This window comes from Lacerta agilis, chromosome 14 (assembly GCF_009819535.1).
Source record: "Lacerta agilis isolate rLacAgi1 chromosome 14, rLacAgi1.pri, whole genome shotgun sequence".
Classification (NCBI taxonomy): domain Eukaryota; kingdom Metazoa; phylum Chordata; class Lepidosauria; order Squamata; family Lacertidae; genus Lacerta; species Lacerta agilis.
The window spans coordinates 8,700,623-8,719,948 of NC_046325.1; the positions used below are offsets into that span (position 1 = coordinate 8,700,623).

Below are 19,326 nucleotides of genomic sequence, written 5' to 3' on the forward strand. Positions count from 1 at the left end.
TTCTTACTGAAATAAAAAGTTATTGACTAGTTACCAGAAGTTCCATCAGGGAGTGGCCCTGTCTCATCTCAGTTGGCAGGGGGTTCCACAAAATTGAATCCACCATATTGAATGCATGATGCTTCATGAATATGAGCTGTGCCGCCAAATTATGGGAGACAAATAACCGTAAATCCCCTGAAGACCTCAGTGCTCAAGCAGGGATTTGTAGAAAGAGACAGGTGGAAGATTCAGTTTCAAAAAATAAAATAATAAAATAAAATAAAATAAAATGGTAGGTGGGTGGGTGGGAGGTGGAAGAGACGAAACATCCCACCACCGTTATTCTCACAGCAACCCATGAAGTAGGTCAGGTCAAGAGATTATGACTGAACCAGACAGAAACATTTTGCTCCCCCTTTCATAGTACTGGAACCAGGGCCATGGAACAAAGCTGAAAGCAAAGAGATTCAAGACGGAAGAAGGGCATTCACCGTACCATAACACTCCATTAGACTGTGAAATTTGCTACCACAGAATGTGGTGGGAGACACCAACAAAGATGGTTTTAGAATAGGATTGGAGAAGTGGATGGAGGATACAGCAATTGGTGGCTACTGGTAATGAGGGCTACATAAAGACCAGTTTACTTGAACTCACCACCTGCCAAGCTCTCTCTCTCTCCTTCATTCCTTCCCTTTCATTCAGGAAGATATCTTCCCCAATACAAGTTTCTTCATTGCCCTTTTGATTTCTTCACTTCTCAAGGAATAGATGATGGGGTTTAGTGCAGGGGTGATAGCTGTGTAGAAAATGGACATCACCTTCTGAACCGAGTTGGTTGTGGATGGCTGCAAGTATATGAGGACACAAGGGACGTAGAGGGTCAAGACCACAATGAGGTGGGCTGTGCAGGTGGAGAAAGCTTTCCTCTTTCCTTCCTCCGAGCGCATCTTCAGTATGGTGGCAACAATATGTACATAGGAGCCCGTGATCAAGAGGAAGCAACCGAGGGCGACCACGCCAACATTGATCATGATGACAACTTTGTTTATCAATGTGTCAGCACAGGCCACTTTGAGCAAAGGTGGGACATCACAGAAGTAGTGCTCAAGTTCATAAGGGCCACAGTAAGGGAGACGGAAAGTGAGGACAGTCTGAATAGTGGAATGGATGGTCCCGACAATGAACGTTCCAGCCATGAACTGGGCACAAACCATCTTGCTCATAATGGAAGAGTAGCGAAGGGGGTTGCATATGGCCACATAACGATCAAAGGCCATGACAGTGAGGAGAAAGCCCTCTGTGCCCCCAAAGAAGTGGAAGAAGTAAAGCTGAGCCACACAGCTCTGGTAAGAGATGCTTTGAGAGCCGTTGATGAAGCCAGCCAGCATCTTCGGAACGGTGGAAGTGGAGTAACAAACATCTAGAAGGGACAGTTCAGAGAGGAAGTAGTACATAGGGGAGTGGAGCTGAGGACTTAGGCGGATTGTGAAGAGTATGGCGGCATTCCCGAGCAACGTCAAGAGGTAAATGGCAAGAAAGAGAGTGAAAAAGAAGATCTGAAGACCCTGGACTTCAGAGAAACCCAGGAGAGTGAATTTAATCACAAGAGTGAAGTTGTCTTTTTCCATCTGCCTTCAATTGATTGTTGTGGTTGTTAATGGAACACACCTGAATGTGGGATGAAAACGAGAATTTTGAGGAGGGGAAGAGGAGGAGGAGAAACTAATCAGTCCATTTTGATTTACCGCCATTTCAATTTTTCCAGTGTTGAGTTCAGTTTGCCACATTTCCACATCAAATTACATTTAAAAAAAATCCTCATGGAAATTTGCCAGCATTTCAGAATTCTACATGCAATATTGGCTAATAGACACATTTTGGCAAATAATTTTGCCTAACATAATGCATTCTGTATATTGATTTCACTAATATATGCATTTCTACGCACTCGTCTCCCTAATATGTGCATTTTTGTACACAGCATTTGGTTAGAGAGCAGCATTGTGAAATACAGAGAATAGCAAATTTTGATGGATAGCTGTGTTTTCCTTCACTTTTTATTTCAGGAAGTTGAAACTAGGCAGGTTTGCTTCTCTGTTCTTCCAACAGCCACTTCCCACAGCATCAAATTAGAAGTAATATGCAGATCAGGTGTGTTCTCATCCTGAAATATCTGGGTTGAGGAGATAGCCCTCTTGAAGTCATATGCATGCTGAACATTAATCTATCTTGGCTTTCCCTATATAACCCTTCAGATTCCCATTATCCCTCACCAATGTTGACTGTGGGTAAAATAAGTTGTGTATCCAGCAGCATCTGGGGAGTGGATACCATGGTTAGGGAATACTGAGCTATGAGAACATCGATACTTAACTATGGACCTTTTCAATTGGCAGTATTTGAACTTACCTGAACCACAAAAAAGCTGGCAAAAAATCAGTTGCATTGGCCTTCAAATGCACAACATAGTTGGATCTCTCTGGCAGAAGATCTCCCTGTCTTTATAAGAGCTCTAGGATGTCTCCAGACAACGACTCTTGCATCAAAGTCACATGCGTGATCTACAAGAACATGAGTCCCTCAACTATGGAAATTTCCAGTTGGAAGGATTTGAACTGTTGGTAAAACTGAATGTCAGATTAGTTGTATTCACATGTCAATGCACAATATTATTGCATCTTGCAAATACTCTGACAAGTAGAACTCCCTGTATTTTTAGAGAGGGGTGATCCAAGTCAATGACCCACGCAACTTCATTAGCTGCCTTGAGAAGGAGCCAGTAGTTGCATCTTCTTCAGATGTTGCAAGACGCTTGAACAAGAGACTCTAGAATGTACAAGGAGAAAACAAATGTCTTCCTCAGCCACATTTGAAGGTCGGTTTGAGTACACCAGCTGGAGGAATTATGAGCCCTCTTCTCACCCTATCTCTGGTTCTTATTCAGCACGGGAGACGAGATTTCTCCCCAAGCATATTTTGACATCAGTTTGGTGACTCCAAGGAAAAGTACCCTAAAGGATCTACACACCAAGTTTAATGAGCAATTACTGATGTTTGCATCATTAGTGCAGAATAATAACTACCAGTGTCAGTCAATTTACTAACCTAGCAAGTTTTTTATAATATAGATTGTTGCGCTGGCAAAGAACGACGCGATGGACAGGATGGTATCAACGGGAAGGCGACCATGAGCAGTGCCCGTGGGCTCCCTTTTATTGGCAATCTCACACAGGTTAATGATTAGTTCCACAGACACAGTTTCATGAACCAAATAAGGAAACCCCTCACCCAAAGGTGGGACATCCACACCATATAAGGAAATGCTCCTGCCCTGGGTTCCTTTGGTGACACCCCCAAACTCCTCCATTGCGTACGTACTTTTCCTCCATGCCTCTCTCTGCATGCACCCCTCCCGCTGCTCATCTTGTGACTTTCCAGTACTTTTCCAACCATCCCTTTGTTCTCCTGTCCTTGCCAACACGTGCATCCCCATCCTGGCGCTCCTGTCAGCGTGGCTTACCAGCGCTGCGTCTCTAACCTTCCAGGTTTTAGTGTAGCTTGCCAGCGCTAATCCAACCATAATCCCCACAATAGATGATGATGGTGATGATGATGACGACGACTAGAACTATACTGCCCTATACCCAGGGGTCTCAGGGTGGTTCACAGAATAAAATCAAGATATAAAATCACAAAATACATAATGAAAATTAAAACAACAGCCCAATAGCCCCCCATTGCTTTCATCCAACCTTCCAGGCTGATTTGGTCCCAGTTCTGGTTGCACATATAAATGGGGTGCAAGAAGTAATTCCTTGACTATGACAGGCATGAATACTAATATTTGTCTACCTCTATACATTGGTTAAAGCTGTGGTTTTCCCAGTAGTAATGTACGGAAGTGAGAGCTGGACCATCAAGAAGGCTGATCGCCAAAGAATTGATGCTTTTGAATTATGGTGCTGGAGGAGACTCTTGAGAGTCCCATGGACTGCAAGAAGATCAAACCTTTCCATTCTCAAGGAAATCGGCCCTGAGTGCTCACTAGAAGGACAGATCCTGAAGTTGAGGCTCCAGTACTTTGGCCACCTCATGAGAAGAGAAGACTCCCTGGAAAAGACCCTGATGTTGGGAAAGATGGAGGGCACAAGGAGAAGGGGACGACAGAAGATGAGATGGTTGGACAGTGTTCTCCAAGCGACTAGCATGAGTTTGGCCAAACTGCGGGAGGCAGTGAAGGATAGGCGTGCCTGGCGTGCTGTGGTCCATGGGGTCACGAAGAGTCGGACACAACTGAACGACTGAACAACAACAACAACAATACATTGGTATAGCAATGTCAGTGGCAGAGAGCTATTGAGGGCCAGCACTAAGTCTACTAGCTCATGGAGTTGAGATCAATTGATGGCCTCTTTCAAAAAAAAAAACCCTACCCAAGATCAGCATTGCATATTTTGGGTCAACTTTTATTTATTACAATTGCTCCGTGCTTATTCATTACATCAGTGTGATGTTGTAGAGAAAAGAATACAAGCCACCAAGTTGTGGAAGCAGACAGTACAGAGAAAACTTAGTGTCTGAACCCAGCATGCTACACTCATTTTCATGTTATCGTAGAGTTGGTAGGAACTCCCAAGGGTCATCTAAGCTCAGCCATCTGCAATGCAGAAATCACAGCTACCTTTTGAGGTTGTCCATTCCACTCTTACCATCAGAACAGATGTTCAATAGAGTTGCACACTGTGTTTTATTGTTAACTGTTGGAATAAGGGTGCCTGGGCTGCTTATGCTAGCTACCCTCCCCTCAGTTAAGAATGCTGATTCTGGTTTACACGGAATGTAAGTAACCTCTGGAGAGCAGGGGTAACAGATCTGGTGAGGGAGTGAAAGGGCTTTCTGATTGTGAAGGAGACAATATTCCAGGTCTGAGCTGGTCTCCTGCAGAATGCTTCCATTAGGGCAGTGAGCATCATAGTAAAGCGTGAAGAAAAGGTCATTGTGGTGTAGTGCATAGAGTGCTGGACTGGGGCCTGGGTTCAAATCTCCACCCTGCCAAAGAAGCTTAGTTGGGCAGCTTTGGCCAGTCACTATCTTTCAGCCTGACCTCCCTCATAGGATTGTTGTGAAAATAAAAATGGGGATGGGGAGAATCGTATGTACCAACTTGAGCTCCTTGGAGGAAAGATGGGATTTAAATGTGATAAAGAAAGAAACGAGAGCTTTCAATGTAAGGATTGTTGTATTTGCTTCCATGCAGTATTTTATCTTTCCTAAGGACTTCTAATTTCATCAGACACCTGGTCTTACTACATTCGGTCATGAAATACAGCAAATAACGTTTTAGAACGAGAACAGGTTTAATAACAGAAAAATAAAGTTTTGATAAATTTGCACTTCTCCAAATTGTGCGATATAGGTGTCCGACCAAAAAATGTATATTAGGACAAAGTATGCATAAAAATGCATACATTGGTGATAGTAACATGCAAAACTGCATTATATTTAAGGGAAATTGCTTGCAAAAATATGTACATCTGGAGAAATGTGCTCTAAAATGCTGATGATGTTTAGTGAGCACATTTCCCCCCCCTGCAAACTGATGCAGAAATGTACCAAATTCAACCTAAGATTGGAAATATGTGAAACTGAGAGAAACCAACACTGACAGTTTCAAGGATTCCTAACAAAATAGGAAATAGGAAATTCTTTCCAGTAGCACCTTAGAGACCAACTGAGTTTGTTCTTGGTATGAGCTTTCGTGTGCATGCACACTTCTTCAGATACACTTAGGATTCCTAAGTGTGACTGTCAATGGAGAGAGATGTAATGGGGAGATGTAGTGCTGTACAACAGAGCTGGTCAAAACCTGGACCAACTCTGGGAAATTCAGGGGGGACCTTTCAGTTCACTGAGGATTAGAATCTTCTAACCAAGGTTCAAGGGACATGGGTGGTGATGTGGGTTAAACCACAGAGCCTAGGGCTTGCTGATCAGAAGGTCGGCGGTTCAAATCCCCATGATGGGGTGAGCTCCTGTTGCTCGGTCCCTGCTCCTGCCAACCTAGCAGTTCAAAAGCACGAAGTGCAAGTAGATAAATAGGTATTGCTTTGGCAGGAAGGTAAACGCAGTTTCCGTGTGCTGCTCTGGTTCACCAGAAGCGGCTTAGTCATGCTGGCCACATGACCCAGAAGCTGTACGTCGGCTCCCTCGGCCAGTAAAGCGAGATGAGCTCCGCAACCCCAGAGTCATCCGCGACTGGACCTAACGGTCAGTGGTCCCTTTACCTTTACCTTTAACCATGGTTCAACTTGTCAGTTTCCATTTCTTGGTGCAGAAAGTATTGATCTGATGTGCAGAGATCTTTCCTATTCTAATTAATTCAAGAGGGTTCTGGAAGCTTCTTTCTGTGAAAGGAACTGGTGCAAGCTGGAAGTTTCTAGCTGATATGTAAGTTTCTATTCTGCCTAGAAACAAGCAGAAGGTTCATGATGTTTGGGTTATTCCTTCAGAGAAGCTGAGTGTGGCTGGCTTAAAATGGTTCCATTATCTCTTTCTGTCAAGGTCATATAATAATAAGGCCAGAAGGAGCCTGGGTTTCATTCACCTTTCTATCTCTCTTCCCTTCTGGTGTGGTGTTCTGTATATAGTATGCTTAGTGTTAAGGTTTTAGTCTTATTATAAGTTATTGTATGTTTAAGTTAAATCTGCTGCAACTGGATTTCTTACGGACAGTGCCAATCCCGAATGTATTTGATTTGTGACCATTATGCTCATTTGCCTTCAATAGCCATAAAGCTCTCTGAACGAAATATTAATTGCCTCTGATCTATTTTTGGGGAATCCTGCAACAGCAACTCTCCCTACTTGTGATTCCCAGTAACTGGCATTCAGAGGTTCTACTCTGAGCAAGACTAGCAGTTGCTACAACTCATAGAGATACAGTTCATCCCAACTCATGGTGCTTCTATCTACAGAAGCTGCATTGCTGTCCTTCAAGAAAACACCTTCTTGGATGTCAGTTTCTTCAGCATCTTCTTGATTTCTTCATTTCTCAAAGTGTAGATGATGGGGTTCAGGGCAGGTGTCACAGATGTGTAAAAGAGGGCCACAATGTTCAGGACAGAGTGTTCGGTGGATGGCTGCATGTAAATGAATATGCAAGGGCCATAGAGGAGGAGGACTACAGTGAGGTGAGACGCACAGGTGGAGAAGGCCTTCCTCTTCCCTTCCTCGGAGCGCATCTTGAGAATCGTGGTGGCAATGCGGATGTAAGAACCAAGGATCAAAGCAAAGCTGCTCAGCGCCACAACGCCAATGTTCACTGTGACCACGGTCTCATTCAGAGAGGTTTCTGCACAGGCTACCTTCAGTAAGGGCGGGACATCACAGAAATAGTGGTCAAGTTTGTAAGGCCCACAGTAAGGGAGGCGAAACGTGAGCACAGTCTGAAGAGTCGAATGAAGTGCCCCTACCAGGCAGGTTGCAGCCACCAGTCTGATGCAAGACACGTTGCTCATGATCCCAGAGTACCGGAGAGGGTCACAGATGGCCACATAGCGGTCATATGCCATGACAGTGAGCAGGAAACACTCAGTGCCTCCAAAGAAGTGGAAGGCATAGAGCTGAGCCACACAGCCCTCAAAGGAAATGGCTTGGGAACCGGTCAGGAAGCTGGTCAGCATCTTGGGCACAGTGGTGCTAGAATAAAGCACATCCAGGATGGAAAGCTCGCCAAGGAAATAGTACATGGGGGAATGGAGCACAGGGCTGGACCAGATGGTGAGGAATATGAGGATGTTTCCGAGAAGAGTCAACATGTAGATGAAAAGGAAGAGCAGGAAAAAGAGGAGCTGGAGCTCCAGAACATCAGAAAACCCAGAGAGAGTGAATTGAATCCCCACAGTCAGGTTGGGTTTCTTCATCTAACCGTGGTTGTGTTCCAGATAATGGGAGCCTAAGTAAGAAGGTATAGCACCTAAAAAAGAAGATCAAACAAAAGCAGAAATTCTTCTTCCTCCCCCCCCCCCCCCACACAGCTGCCATTAGAAAAAACGGAGAAAGAAATGTTAAATACACGTCACTATGCCATCCCTTTACTGGGCACTGGGCAGAACACCACGAGCAGGATTTAATAAGCAGAAATATTGGATGTACATTTGATGGATGAGATGGGGTGGAGGCAAGCGTGAGGATGGAAGTGGATTGGGTGTTCTGTGCCAGTAGAGGTACTAAGTTGAGGATAGGCTACTTCTAGAGGTGGAGGAGAAATTTGGTTCAGTTCACAATCTGAAGGCAAACCTACCTAATTTACATTTCCCAGCACAACTCACAAACCAAAATGCAGCCATTCATTCAAAATTCTCACTTCTCTGAATTTTTGCAATGCAGTTAGGCTCACCATACATCAGAAGTATTCCTGACATGTCCTAGTTTTCGGGTGTAAAAATGGTGTCAGGTGGGATTTTTGCAGAATTGGGAAAATGTCCGAGGAAATGCAATGGGGAAAGCAGCTGTAACAGCTCTAAAAGCTTAAAATAACTATTTTGGGAGGAGGTTTCCCCAACAATTTGGGTTTGTTTTACTTTTTGAAAAATGGCAACCCAAAATACAGTTGTCCCACCATGCAATGTGTACAACAATGAACGGACATTAGTTTTGCACCGCTATGTTAACGCAAAAACAAACTTGAATCTGATTTACGATACTCAGTTTGCCAGAGTAAAACAAAACAAAACAAAACAAAACATTTTGAAGAGCCATCCAAGCTACCTTTCCTCCAAAGGGCTACAGAAATTCAACCATGGGTACATCTGATATCAAGGCCTTTGAAAGTCCCTTCTACATTTTAATCCATTGCAGCTGATTGCTTTATCGTCATGAAGGAATTTATGGAGACTCTCCTGTTGTGCATCTTGAACATGGGCTTGGTGGAAAGAGAAAACATTTTATAAACATTCTGTAACCACAGGGAGACAACCAAATAATTCCCCTAAGAGTGAAGGTGCTGAGACGCAGGCAAACATGTGTGCATAAAATATATTGATTTATTCCCCTTGCTATTTCCTAACCAAGGGACAAGATTAATGTTGCAATAAGAGGGGGTTCATAGGGAGCAGACTGTAGGTTCATTCCTTATCTAAGATTCTATAGTGTGACAAAAAGGATTACACTGGCAGCTGCCCTTCTGCCAGTGCTTTTCTTCTAGAAAAACAGTGCAAGTACTCTGTTGTTACACTAAGGTGTTACACTAATTACCACATTTTTAACCAGTGCTTTTCACCCAGGAAAACAGGTGCCGGTACTACATACCCTTGAGTATCACCAGAAAAAAGCACTGCCTACTGCTTATACGCCATTGACTCCAAAAGCACTGGACAATTGATATTCTCCCCTGTAATTATTAAAATTACACTAATCAATTCACCTGGCCAAGGCTCCAGAAGTCAGAGTGGGAAAAGGATCAACAAGCAAGTCTGAAATGATTATAAGCTCCCCATTGCTTCATAGGCTGCTATGGTAAGGGAGGAGAGAGAGGCAGGGACCTGTTACTTATCAGTTATCAGTTTCCATCTTTCATATCAAATCACTGCATCTTATTTGGCATCCAAGGCATTCCGTTGTGACAGTGTTTAAGTTAACAATAAGGTGGAAACGTCTCCCTTACAGTGCCAAATTGACAGAGTCAGCTGCCACGCAGTTTGTCTTGTTCAGATCAGGTGGAGGAGAGTAATAATACTGTAGAGAGAAGCAGGGGAGTCCGTGCACACAAGAGTATTTGCCATCAGGATGTTCCTCCTGCTGCTTCTGCTGCTCCCCAATATGGTGTCCCAAGTACAAAGTGTTAAATGCACAACTATTAATCCTGTGCATGTTCCACACGAGTGGCATGAGCCAGGTGACCTGGTCATTGGCGCAATGGCATCTCATATTTATTACGTATTCCCTAACTTATCCTTCAAGAAACACCCTTCCCAGGACTTCATTAACAACCCATTGTAAGTAACTGGTTCTTCATATTATTTAATTTATTCTTTAAAGCTTATATTAGACTGAAAAGAACGTTGATTGATTGGGAGGAATGCCTTAGAACTTAATTTTATATATATGAATTTCCTCTTTTATAACAAATTACAAATAGCAATTATCCAATTTTCCTTTTCACACACACACACACACACACACACACACACATACGACGTGACTTCCCTCATCTTCCCTTTCTGGTTTGTTACAAAAATTGTTATCATCTTCATATTAATGTACTTTAAATGTTATTACAGTATCTTCCTCCATGTTTTAATTAAATAAAATTTTGGGTGTTTATTCAAAACCTGCCAATGAGTCCATTTCTTTATGTTGTTTTGGTAAATAGGTGGTAAAATATTCATTTTTAAAGTCGCTATTGTCATTTTCATGCCATTTATCTGTTAACTGCTAATTCTGCATAGTTCATCAGTTTTTCTTGCCATTGGTCTTTCGTTGGTACTTCTTCAGTCTTCCAACCTTGGGCTAATAAGATTCTTGCCGCTGTTGTAGCATACATGAATATTTTCCATTTTTCTTTCAGCAGTTCTTGAACTGAAATGCCTAGGGAAAAGGCTTCTGGTTTTGGTTTTGGTTTTACAAAAGTCATTTTAAACATTTTCTCAATTCATTATATATCATTTCCCAAAAGTTTTTAACAATTTTGCATTCTATGATAAAATGTGCCTTCCATTCCTTTACATTTCCAACAGTTCTTTGACCCTGTTCTGTACATTTTTGCCATTTTTACCAGTGTAATATACCATCTATATTTCATTTTCATGTAATTCTCTTTCAGCAGTATGCAGTCTGTGAATTTTAAATTCACTTTCCATAGTTTTTCCCAGTCTTTGAATTGCATATTATGTCTTAAATCTTCTGCCCATTTAATCATTACTGATTTGACTTCTTCATCTTTGGTTTCCCATTCTAATAAAATATTATACATTTTCTTTATTAATTTGGTATTATCCTCTATAATTTCCTCTATATAAGAAAGGATTCAGTTACGCAATTTCTAGATTCCAAAAAAAGAAACTCATTTTTAAAATGAGATTTTATTATAAATATCCAGGCACATGGGCTATGTACATTCTGTCAATGAACATTAGGCATTTTTTTTATTCAATTCTGTAAAGAGAAAGAAAAGAGAGAGTAGGAGAAAGAGAAAAGGATGGCATGGAAACATAAGAAAATCATATAGCCAAGCAGTGAGGTATTTAACTTTGCTGATGATACGAAAAAGTTCAGGGTGGTAACAACAAATGTGGGTCAAAGAGCAATAAAATGATCTCTCCAAACTGGATGCATGGGCAGGAAAATGGGCAATGCAGTTCACTGAATGCTCATGGGGTCTCAACTGGTTGTAAGAAATTATCAATGAGATATTGTTTGACGAAGATGTCAACGAAGTGTGGAACAGCTGTAGAAAACACTTTGTCATTTTAAAAAATGAGTATTATAAAAGGGAGAGCCTGCAAGCTCTCTTTATAGGCAGGCAGGTGAATCTCTCATATCCAGATTATGTGCACTGCTTAATTTCCCCATGAAATAGTAACTCACTTTATTTGCAGGGTAGTGACAAAGTTCTACCAACACATCCTGGCCTTGGTGTTTGCTGTTGATGAGATCAACGAGAATCCCAGGATGTTGCCCAATATGTCTCTTGGGTTTCACATCTATGATGGCTATTATGATTCAAAGATGACCTACCGAACCACCCTGGACCTCATCTTTAAATCACATCACTTTGTTCCGAACTACAGGTGTGGCATCCAGAAAAATGTAATAGGAGTCATTGGGGGACTTAGCTCTGATACCTCCTGGTGCATGGCAAACATCTTAGGTCTTTTCAAGATTCCACAGGTAGAATATAGATTTTGGGGGGAAAGAGATTCCATGCCATAATTCATTCCTCTTCTTTTCTTGCAGTTGAAATCTATTCATTGATAAATATGCTGTGGTAAAATGGAAAGGGGCTGCAATATTTGGGGTGTGGACATAATATGTATATCCAATATTATGGATATACATATCCATAATATGCATATCCAACAATGTGTACAGTATGGGAGGGGCAATTTGTGTTTGATAGATGAAATAGAAGACTGCTGCAAAGGTGGAAGGTTCATAAATGAGGCATCTAGATCAATCCTGAAATCACTACACTGGATGTCTGAGAGCTGCCAATCTCACTTTATGATCTTGTCAATTTATGATGTTGTAACATATACAACCTAACAGAGATCTTCAGGATTCCCTAAGATATCTTCCCAAGAGAGTAGATAGTAGATAGAGAATCAACTTCTCTCTGCAATCACTACAGAGCAAAAGTGCATGATCAACCATTTCTGTTGCTCTGCCTTCACCTTGGGAGTTTTGTTGAGTCATCCTCCTAGCAGTATATTAACATGGGCCAAGATAAATGCTCCCCTATTCTTGGAGACAATCAATGTGTACAAGTATGAAGCTGTGATGATGCCATAATAATAACAACGATAAATTTCTACAAAAACCATTGAGCAAGATTGCCTTTCTTTTTCTATGCAAACTGAGGATGGTGCTGTCCCCAAACTTTGTACATCTGGGATATATAGGTGCTGCATTTATATTAAAAGAAATTAGAATAACATGAGTTCTTGTTTCCACTTGGAAAGTTTTGCCTTTTCATTTTTCCAGATTTCATATGGTTCATTTGAACGAGCCATAAATGATGGAACCAAGTTCCCTTCCTTTTACCGCATGGTCCCCAATGAAGACCTTCAATTTCAGGGAATTATCCAGTTACTTCTGCATTTCAGATGGAAATGGGTTGGGCTCATGACTACAGCTAATGAAGCTGGCGAACATTTCTTACAGACAATTGAACCCATGTTTTTCAAGAATGGAATCTGTTCAGCATTCACAGAAAGATTTGAACTCAATCTGCATTATAATGGTAACTTACTAGAAATGCTGGATGACTCAAGGATTTTGGTACCAACTTTCAAAACCAGCAAAGCCAGAGCAGTTCTTGTATATGGAGAAAGTAGATTTAATATATGGTTGTCAAGTGCTTTAAGCATAATGGAGTTCTCTCAGCTATTATTTCCTCAAAAGAAGTCACATGAAGGAAAAGTGTGGATTACAACAGCACAACTTGATTTCATATTATATAGCCTTCAAAACAAAATAAATGTTAATATACAAATGCTCCATGGTGCTCTCTCCTTTGCAATTCACTCCAAGGAAATTCACAAGTTTCAAGACTTTCTGAAGAGAATACATGCTCATTGGACAGACACAGATGGTTTTATCCAAGATTTCTGGGAAGATGCATTCAGTTGTTCACTTTCAAATTCAACTCCCTCAACATTCAACGATCACATGTGTACTGGAGAGGAAATGCTGGAAAGCCTCCCTGCACCATTTTTTGAAATGAGCATGACCGGGCCAAGCTACAGTATCTATAATGCTGTCTATGCTTTGGCACATGCCTTAAATAGCATGCACTTGGCTGGAGCGATCCACAAACGTAGAGATGCTGGGGGAAGACTCTCTCCTCAATATGGAGAAGCTTGGCAGGTAACGTTCTCTCTTACAAAGCATCCGCTGTATTGATCCATTATGTGAGTAAGCATTTAATTATCAGTAAAGAAATAATAGAAAAGGACTTGAGAAATTAGAAAGCAACTTTAAGTCATTTTATTGTATAAAATGTGAGAATTAGAATATTTCCTATAATGATAGTAAACAGATTTTAGATGGCACAGACTTTCACAAGCAACAAACTTACAGATAGCTCATATTTTACAGAGGGCAGTTGCACATAGCAAAATCATTTAAAGCGAGAATAACCTCTAGAAAACCATTTTTAAAAAATCTTAAGAATTGCTGTACTTATTGGCAAGGGACAAATGTGGTTCTTTCTCTTCCTTCTCCTCTTCTCTCTCACTGAATGATGCTTCAGATGCTTAAATAGTTTGAGAGATAGCCAGAGGAATGCTTTGCCTATTGCACAGGTCACAATTGTGCAGCTTTGCACTCAGTGAGGCCACAGTCACACCATTCTCCTTCTCATACATCTTGACAGCAGAAACTAATGAAAAGTCCTGCCAGGTGTTCTCATGTTACATTCCTATGCTTAAAACATGAACATGAGAACATGAGCTCTTACTTGACTTCTCAAATTCCTTCCCTTTCTTGGATCTTGACAATGGCAGGTCCCAAGCAAGCAGGACTATATTCTTAACCAGGCATGTCCAACAGGTAGATTGTGATCTACCGGTAGATCACTGGCTGTCTGTGGTGGATCACTGGTAGATCATTGGCTCCCCCAAAGAAGCTGAACAACTGGGGCTATCCGAAAAAAAGCTGAACATTTTACCTCCTCCCTAGAAGAACTCAACAACTTTGACCCAAACCCCCACAAAAGGGGGTTGATCTCTGCCAGTCTTAAACTCTGTGAGTAGATCGCAGTCTCTTAGGAGTTGGCCACCCCTGTACTTAATTATTCACATTTATTTATGGAAGTCTGTGAACTGTTGAATTTACACTGATTCATGTTTTCAATGTCTTCCTGTATGGAGAAATGAAACAAGGATGCTCTCCATTGTAAACTGAAGTGTTTAACTCTTAGAGGAAAGGGATTTAATACCATCTAGGAAAGTTATTCAACAATCATAATCAGACTAATAGAATGCTATACAGACCTTTTGATTCTCCTTCCACCTAGCTCCACTCATTCCTGCAGAGAATCTCATTCAACAACAGTGCTGGAGATGAAATTAAATTCAATGAATACGGAGAGTTGGCAGCTGGCTTGGATATAACAAACTTGGTCACATTCCCAAATAGATCGTACATCAGAGTCAAAGTGGGAAGGTGGGATCCTAAGGCCCATCCTGGCAAAGAGTTCACCATTAATGAGGACAGAATCAAATGGCACAGAGTCTTCACTGAGGTACACAAATAACTGCACAGGCCCTGAAATCCCATAATTAAGACTCCAGTGAGGAGATAGAATCAAGGAGTCTCCCAGACTTAAGGAGCTCTTGTTGCAGAGGTCAAACACAGGAACCACCCACCCCCCAAAATTCTCTTCTGTAAGGTTTCAACCCCCATCCCATCCATTACTGTCTTCAGTCACCTGGCCAACACCTTCACTACCTCCTCTGATTCCAATGGAATGGAAAGTTAGAACTTCACATCATCAGCATTCAGATGACACCATGAGCCAGATCTTAGGATATTATTCCCAACAGTTTCATAGAGATAATAAATAAGCAAAGAAACAGAATGGACCATATTGGAACACTACAACCCCAAATACATAGAGTGGTTTCCTAGTCCTAGTTTCTCAAATGACCCTACAAGAAGTAACAGAAATAATTCACCCCAACCTTGTCTTCCTATTAAACTCTTCCCATATCTTTGGATAGGTGCCACCTCTTTCTATATGTAATGACAACTGCCGTCCTGGTTACGGGAAGAAAAAAAAGGAGGGAAAGAAGTTTTGCTGCTATGATTGTGATCCATGTCCAGAAGGAATGATCTCAAATGAGAAAGGTGGGAGATGTCATCTTTGGATAAACCCATTTATTTTAATAAGCTCTAAACTCTTTTGCAAACTTGCTGTCATTAAACTGATGGAGGAGGGAAGGCTTAACTTAAATAGATGTGTTGTTCTAATTGTTTATAGTTAGTATGAATTTAATTCTATCCATAAAAAATATTTAAAATGTTTTAAAATGGGAGGTAATATATTTTTCCTCCAACTTCTACAAAGTTAGGGTGGAATAGAAGTGGTGCTTTCTCGTGTAAGACTTAGATTGTTTGACAACAGTGTGAAAGTCTCATTAAACTTTCCTTTCTGGGCTCCAAAGATTTCAGCTGTAATGTATTTCTCATTTTGCTATGCACTACATGTCATTACAAAAGAAAGGGAAGGGGACCAGTAAAAACAGATCTCACCCATGTAGAAAATTCCAGATTTGATACAAAAGTTTAGTTTTTGATGCATCTAGGGCAAAAGTGTAGGGGCCAGAAGTTCTTAAACATTTTGAGAGAGAAAACACTATCCTAGAATTTCAGTGAGTAAATTCTTAAGAATAGTATTGGATGCTTGAAAATGTCGTGCACTCTTTATTTGTTTACAGACATGGAAGCCTGTGTCAGTTGCCCAGCAGATCAATATCCAAACAGCATCCAGGATCTATGCATTCCTAAGATTCTAAACTTCCTAGCCTTTGATGAAACCTTGGCCATTGTTTCAACTTCCTCTGCACTTTTATTCTCTCTGGTCACAAATCTAGTGCTTGGCATCTTCATTAAGCATCGCAATACAGCCATAGTCAAAGCCAACAACCAAAGCCTCACCTATAGTCTCCTTATCTCCCTCCTCTTGTGTTTCCTCTCTTCTTTGTTGTTCATTGGAAAACCTAATAAGGTGACTTGCCTTCTCCGACAAAACGCTTTTGGCCTTGTCTTTGCCGTGGCCCTCTCCAGCATCTTAGCCAAAACCATACTGGTGGTTTTGGCATTCATGGCTACCAAACCAGGAACCAATATGAGGAAATGGGTAGGCAAAGAACTGGCTTATTCCATTGTCCTTTCCTGCTCCGTTGTTCAAGTAGGGATCTGTGTCCTCTGGCTGGCAACCTCTCCCCCATACCCTGATGTGGACATGCACTCAATGACAGGAGAAATCATATTTCTTTGTAATGAAGGGTCAGTCCCCATGTTCTATTGTGTTTTGGGCTACATGGGCTTCCTGGCCACTGTCAGCCTCACAGTTGCCTTCCTAGCCAGGAAGTTGCCTGACACTTTCAACGAAGCCAAGTTCATCACCTTCAGCATGCTGGTCTTCTGCAGTGTTTGGCTCTCCTTCATTCCAACCTACCTGAGCACCAGAGGAAAATACATGGTGGCTGTGGAGATCTTCTCCATCTTTTCTTCTGGTGCTGGGTTACTGGCTTGCATTTTTGCCCCTAAATGCTACATTATTGTGGTGAGGCCTGACCTGAACAACAGAGAGCAGCTAACACAAAGAAAGGTCTAAAGGACAGCGAAATTTGTGGTTACCTTGGTTCTTAGGTTACCTGGACTTTCTGGCAGGCATCACTTTCCCTGTCGTTTCCCCACCAAGACTTTTCCAGTAAATTTATTTTCCCTTCCTACTCTTCTCCTGTATCTCCATGGGTGGCACACATTTCTTCTCAAGAGGTTTTGTGCCTTTCCTGTGGAGACCATAGGAAGCTGCAGAGAAAGGAGAAGAATGAAACACAGGAATACTGCAAACAGCCTAGTTCTGAGTCAGACCAGTTGTCTATCTAGTGGGACAGTGCAGCAGATTTGGCACTGTCCTGAGCTAAGTTGAGTCTACAGTGGTACCTCGGGTTACAGACTCTTCAGGTTACAAAGACTTCGGGTTAAAGACTCCACTAACCCAGAAGTAGTACCTCAGGTTAAGAACTTTACCTCAGGATGAGACGGGAAAATGTTGCTCCAGCGGCACAGCAGCAGCAGGAGGCCCCACTAATTAAAGTGGTACCTCAGGTTATGAACAGTTTCAGGTTAAGAACAGATCTCCAGAACAAATTAAGTTCTTAACCTGAGGTACCACTGTATCTGGAAAGATCTGGCCATCAGTCAGGTCAAGTTAGAGCAGCTATATATCACTCCAGCTCAAGTTAGTTGCCTAAGAATTTTCTGAGGTTGTCAAGCAGTGGTGTATCAGGCAAGAGAACACAGTTATGAGGCTGGAAAACATGTGAAATAATCTAGACCTAATGCGCTCTGGGTGTGTCTTCCCATGATAATGTAGGAGACAGACTACCTGATTCGCCTTCCTAGCTTATGCCCCACCCTGTAGCACCCCTGTCTTCACTCCACTGCTGTTAGAAGGGGGCAGAGATCCTGCAGGGGGCTCAACCACAAGCAGCTTCCCCACAGATATGTTATTTGCAAAAGAGAACCCTGCGGAATTGAACCCCTCCAAACCTGAGTTTGAAGAAAGTCCAACTTCATTTTCTCCCACTCCACTGCTTCCAGCCATATGTTTAATCAGACCTTTTGACACTAATTGGACCTTAAGCCAGCTCTTGAACTGCTTCACAATGGATCTGACATCCTGCCAGAGATTCCTGGCTTCATCAAGTGTGGCCTTGACTGTTTGGGATGCCCTGGATTGCTTTTCACCCTTGTTTCCACCTTCACCCCATTTCCAGGCCAGCTCCCTGTCCTTTTGTGAAGCCCATCTTGCACACTAGCTGCCCATAGAGATACATGCTTTTGCATGTAACAGAGAACCAAAGACTCCAAAGACTGACAACGAAAAGCCGTCTACTAAGTGGCTGCTGACAGTGTGAACTGGGTTCATTCAATAAAAAGAATATGTTACTAAGCTATGCTCCTTCCCTTGTCTGCTCATGGAAATTTTCTGGCATGGCATCCTATCTCATAGATTTTGCTTTTGGAATAATGACCACATTTCCCTTGAAACTCTTTTAAGCACCTGCACCCCAAGATGCACTGGAAGGACAAAATTGCAGCAAAATAAATTTAAGATTTTGGGTAATGAGAATCTAAACAGAGTTCTGCTGTTCTTTTGATTGGCTAAGAAGTGGATTGAAACAATGTATGCAAGTAAAGCTGTCAGCCAGGGTTTTTCAGAGAGATTGTGTTTGTCCTGGAAAGCTGATGAAGAACAAAATGAAATAAGAATAGGAGGCTCCAAGAACAGAAGAAGATGAAGTTTGTGAGGGCTGGAAGTTCTTGCTGACCTTGGTGTATTTCGATCTGAAATTGCTTCATCTTAAAGCTTTGTCCTCAGTAGTGAACACATCTAGATGCTTTTTAGCAGGAAGTGTTTTGCTACTTTCATTCGGTTTTAGGTTTACTTGTTCAAACTGTTGTTATTTACCATATGCCTTAGTGCACTACCACTCAAACAAGTGCATACACTTGGCTTTACCAACCTGGAAGTTCACACACACACACACACACACACACACACACAAAAACAATTTTAATTGAAACTTTTCAACAACAATAACAATCAAGCTACTCTATAGAAGAAGGCTAATATAAAGTAAAATGCAAAAAAGGAGAGAGACGGGAGGCACTTTATCATATTTTTATCATATATATATGCAGTTATTTATTTACACAGAGAGAATTGGAGCTTTCCATCACTCCCCTGAGACCCTACTTCTTCTCCCAGTATCTCCCCCTGGGAGACCCTATCTACCATGCCTGTCCTGCATGGACCCTCGGGCTCCAACTGTCTGCTTCTTGTCCTTAATGTGAGATAAAGGACTTCCTTCTCCACCTCCTACG

The 19,326-nt window shown here is 41.8% G+C and overlaps 3 protein-coding genes across 3 annotated transcripts; 1 reads left to right on the top strand and 2 right to left on the bottom strand.

Moving 5' to 3' along the window:
• Positions 1 to 683: 683 nt before the first annotated feature.
• On the bottom strand, positions 684 to 1,613 carry LOC117057327 (olfactory receptor 10G4-like). The gene has a single exon (XM_033168165.1). It carries the CDS (start codon positions 1,611 to 1,613, stop codon positions 684 to 686), a length of 930 nt encoding a protein of 309 aa, XP_033024056.1.
• Positions 1,614 to 6,977: 5,364 nt separating this feature from the next.
• Positions 6,978 to 7,907, bottom strand: LOC117059304 (olfactory receptor 10G7-like). Its single transcript, XM_033170935.1, has one exon. The coding sequence runs from the start codon at positions 7,905 to 7,907 to the stop codon at positions 6,978 to 6,980; it is 930 nt and encodes a 309-aa protein (XP_033026826.1).
• A 1,993-nt stretch (positions 7,908 to 9,900) lies between these two features.
• Positions 9,901 to 17,047, top strand: LOC117057328 (vomeronasal type-2 receptor 26-like). The gene is made up of 5 exons (XM_033168167.1): positions 9,901 to 9,980; positions 11,583 to 11,874; positions 14,723 to 14,950; positions 15,429 to 15,555; positions 16,146 to 17,047. The coding sequence occupies exons 1-5, from the start codon at positions 9,901 to 9,903 to the stop codon at positions 17,045 to 17,047; spliced, it is 1,629 nt and encodes a 542-aa protein (XP_033024058.1).
• The last annotated feature ends 2,279 nt before the right edge of the window (positions 17,048 to 19,326 follow it).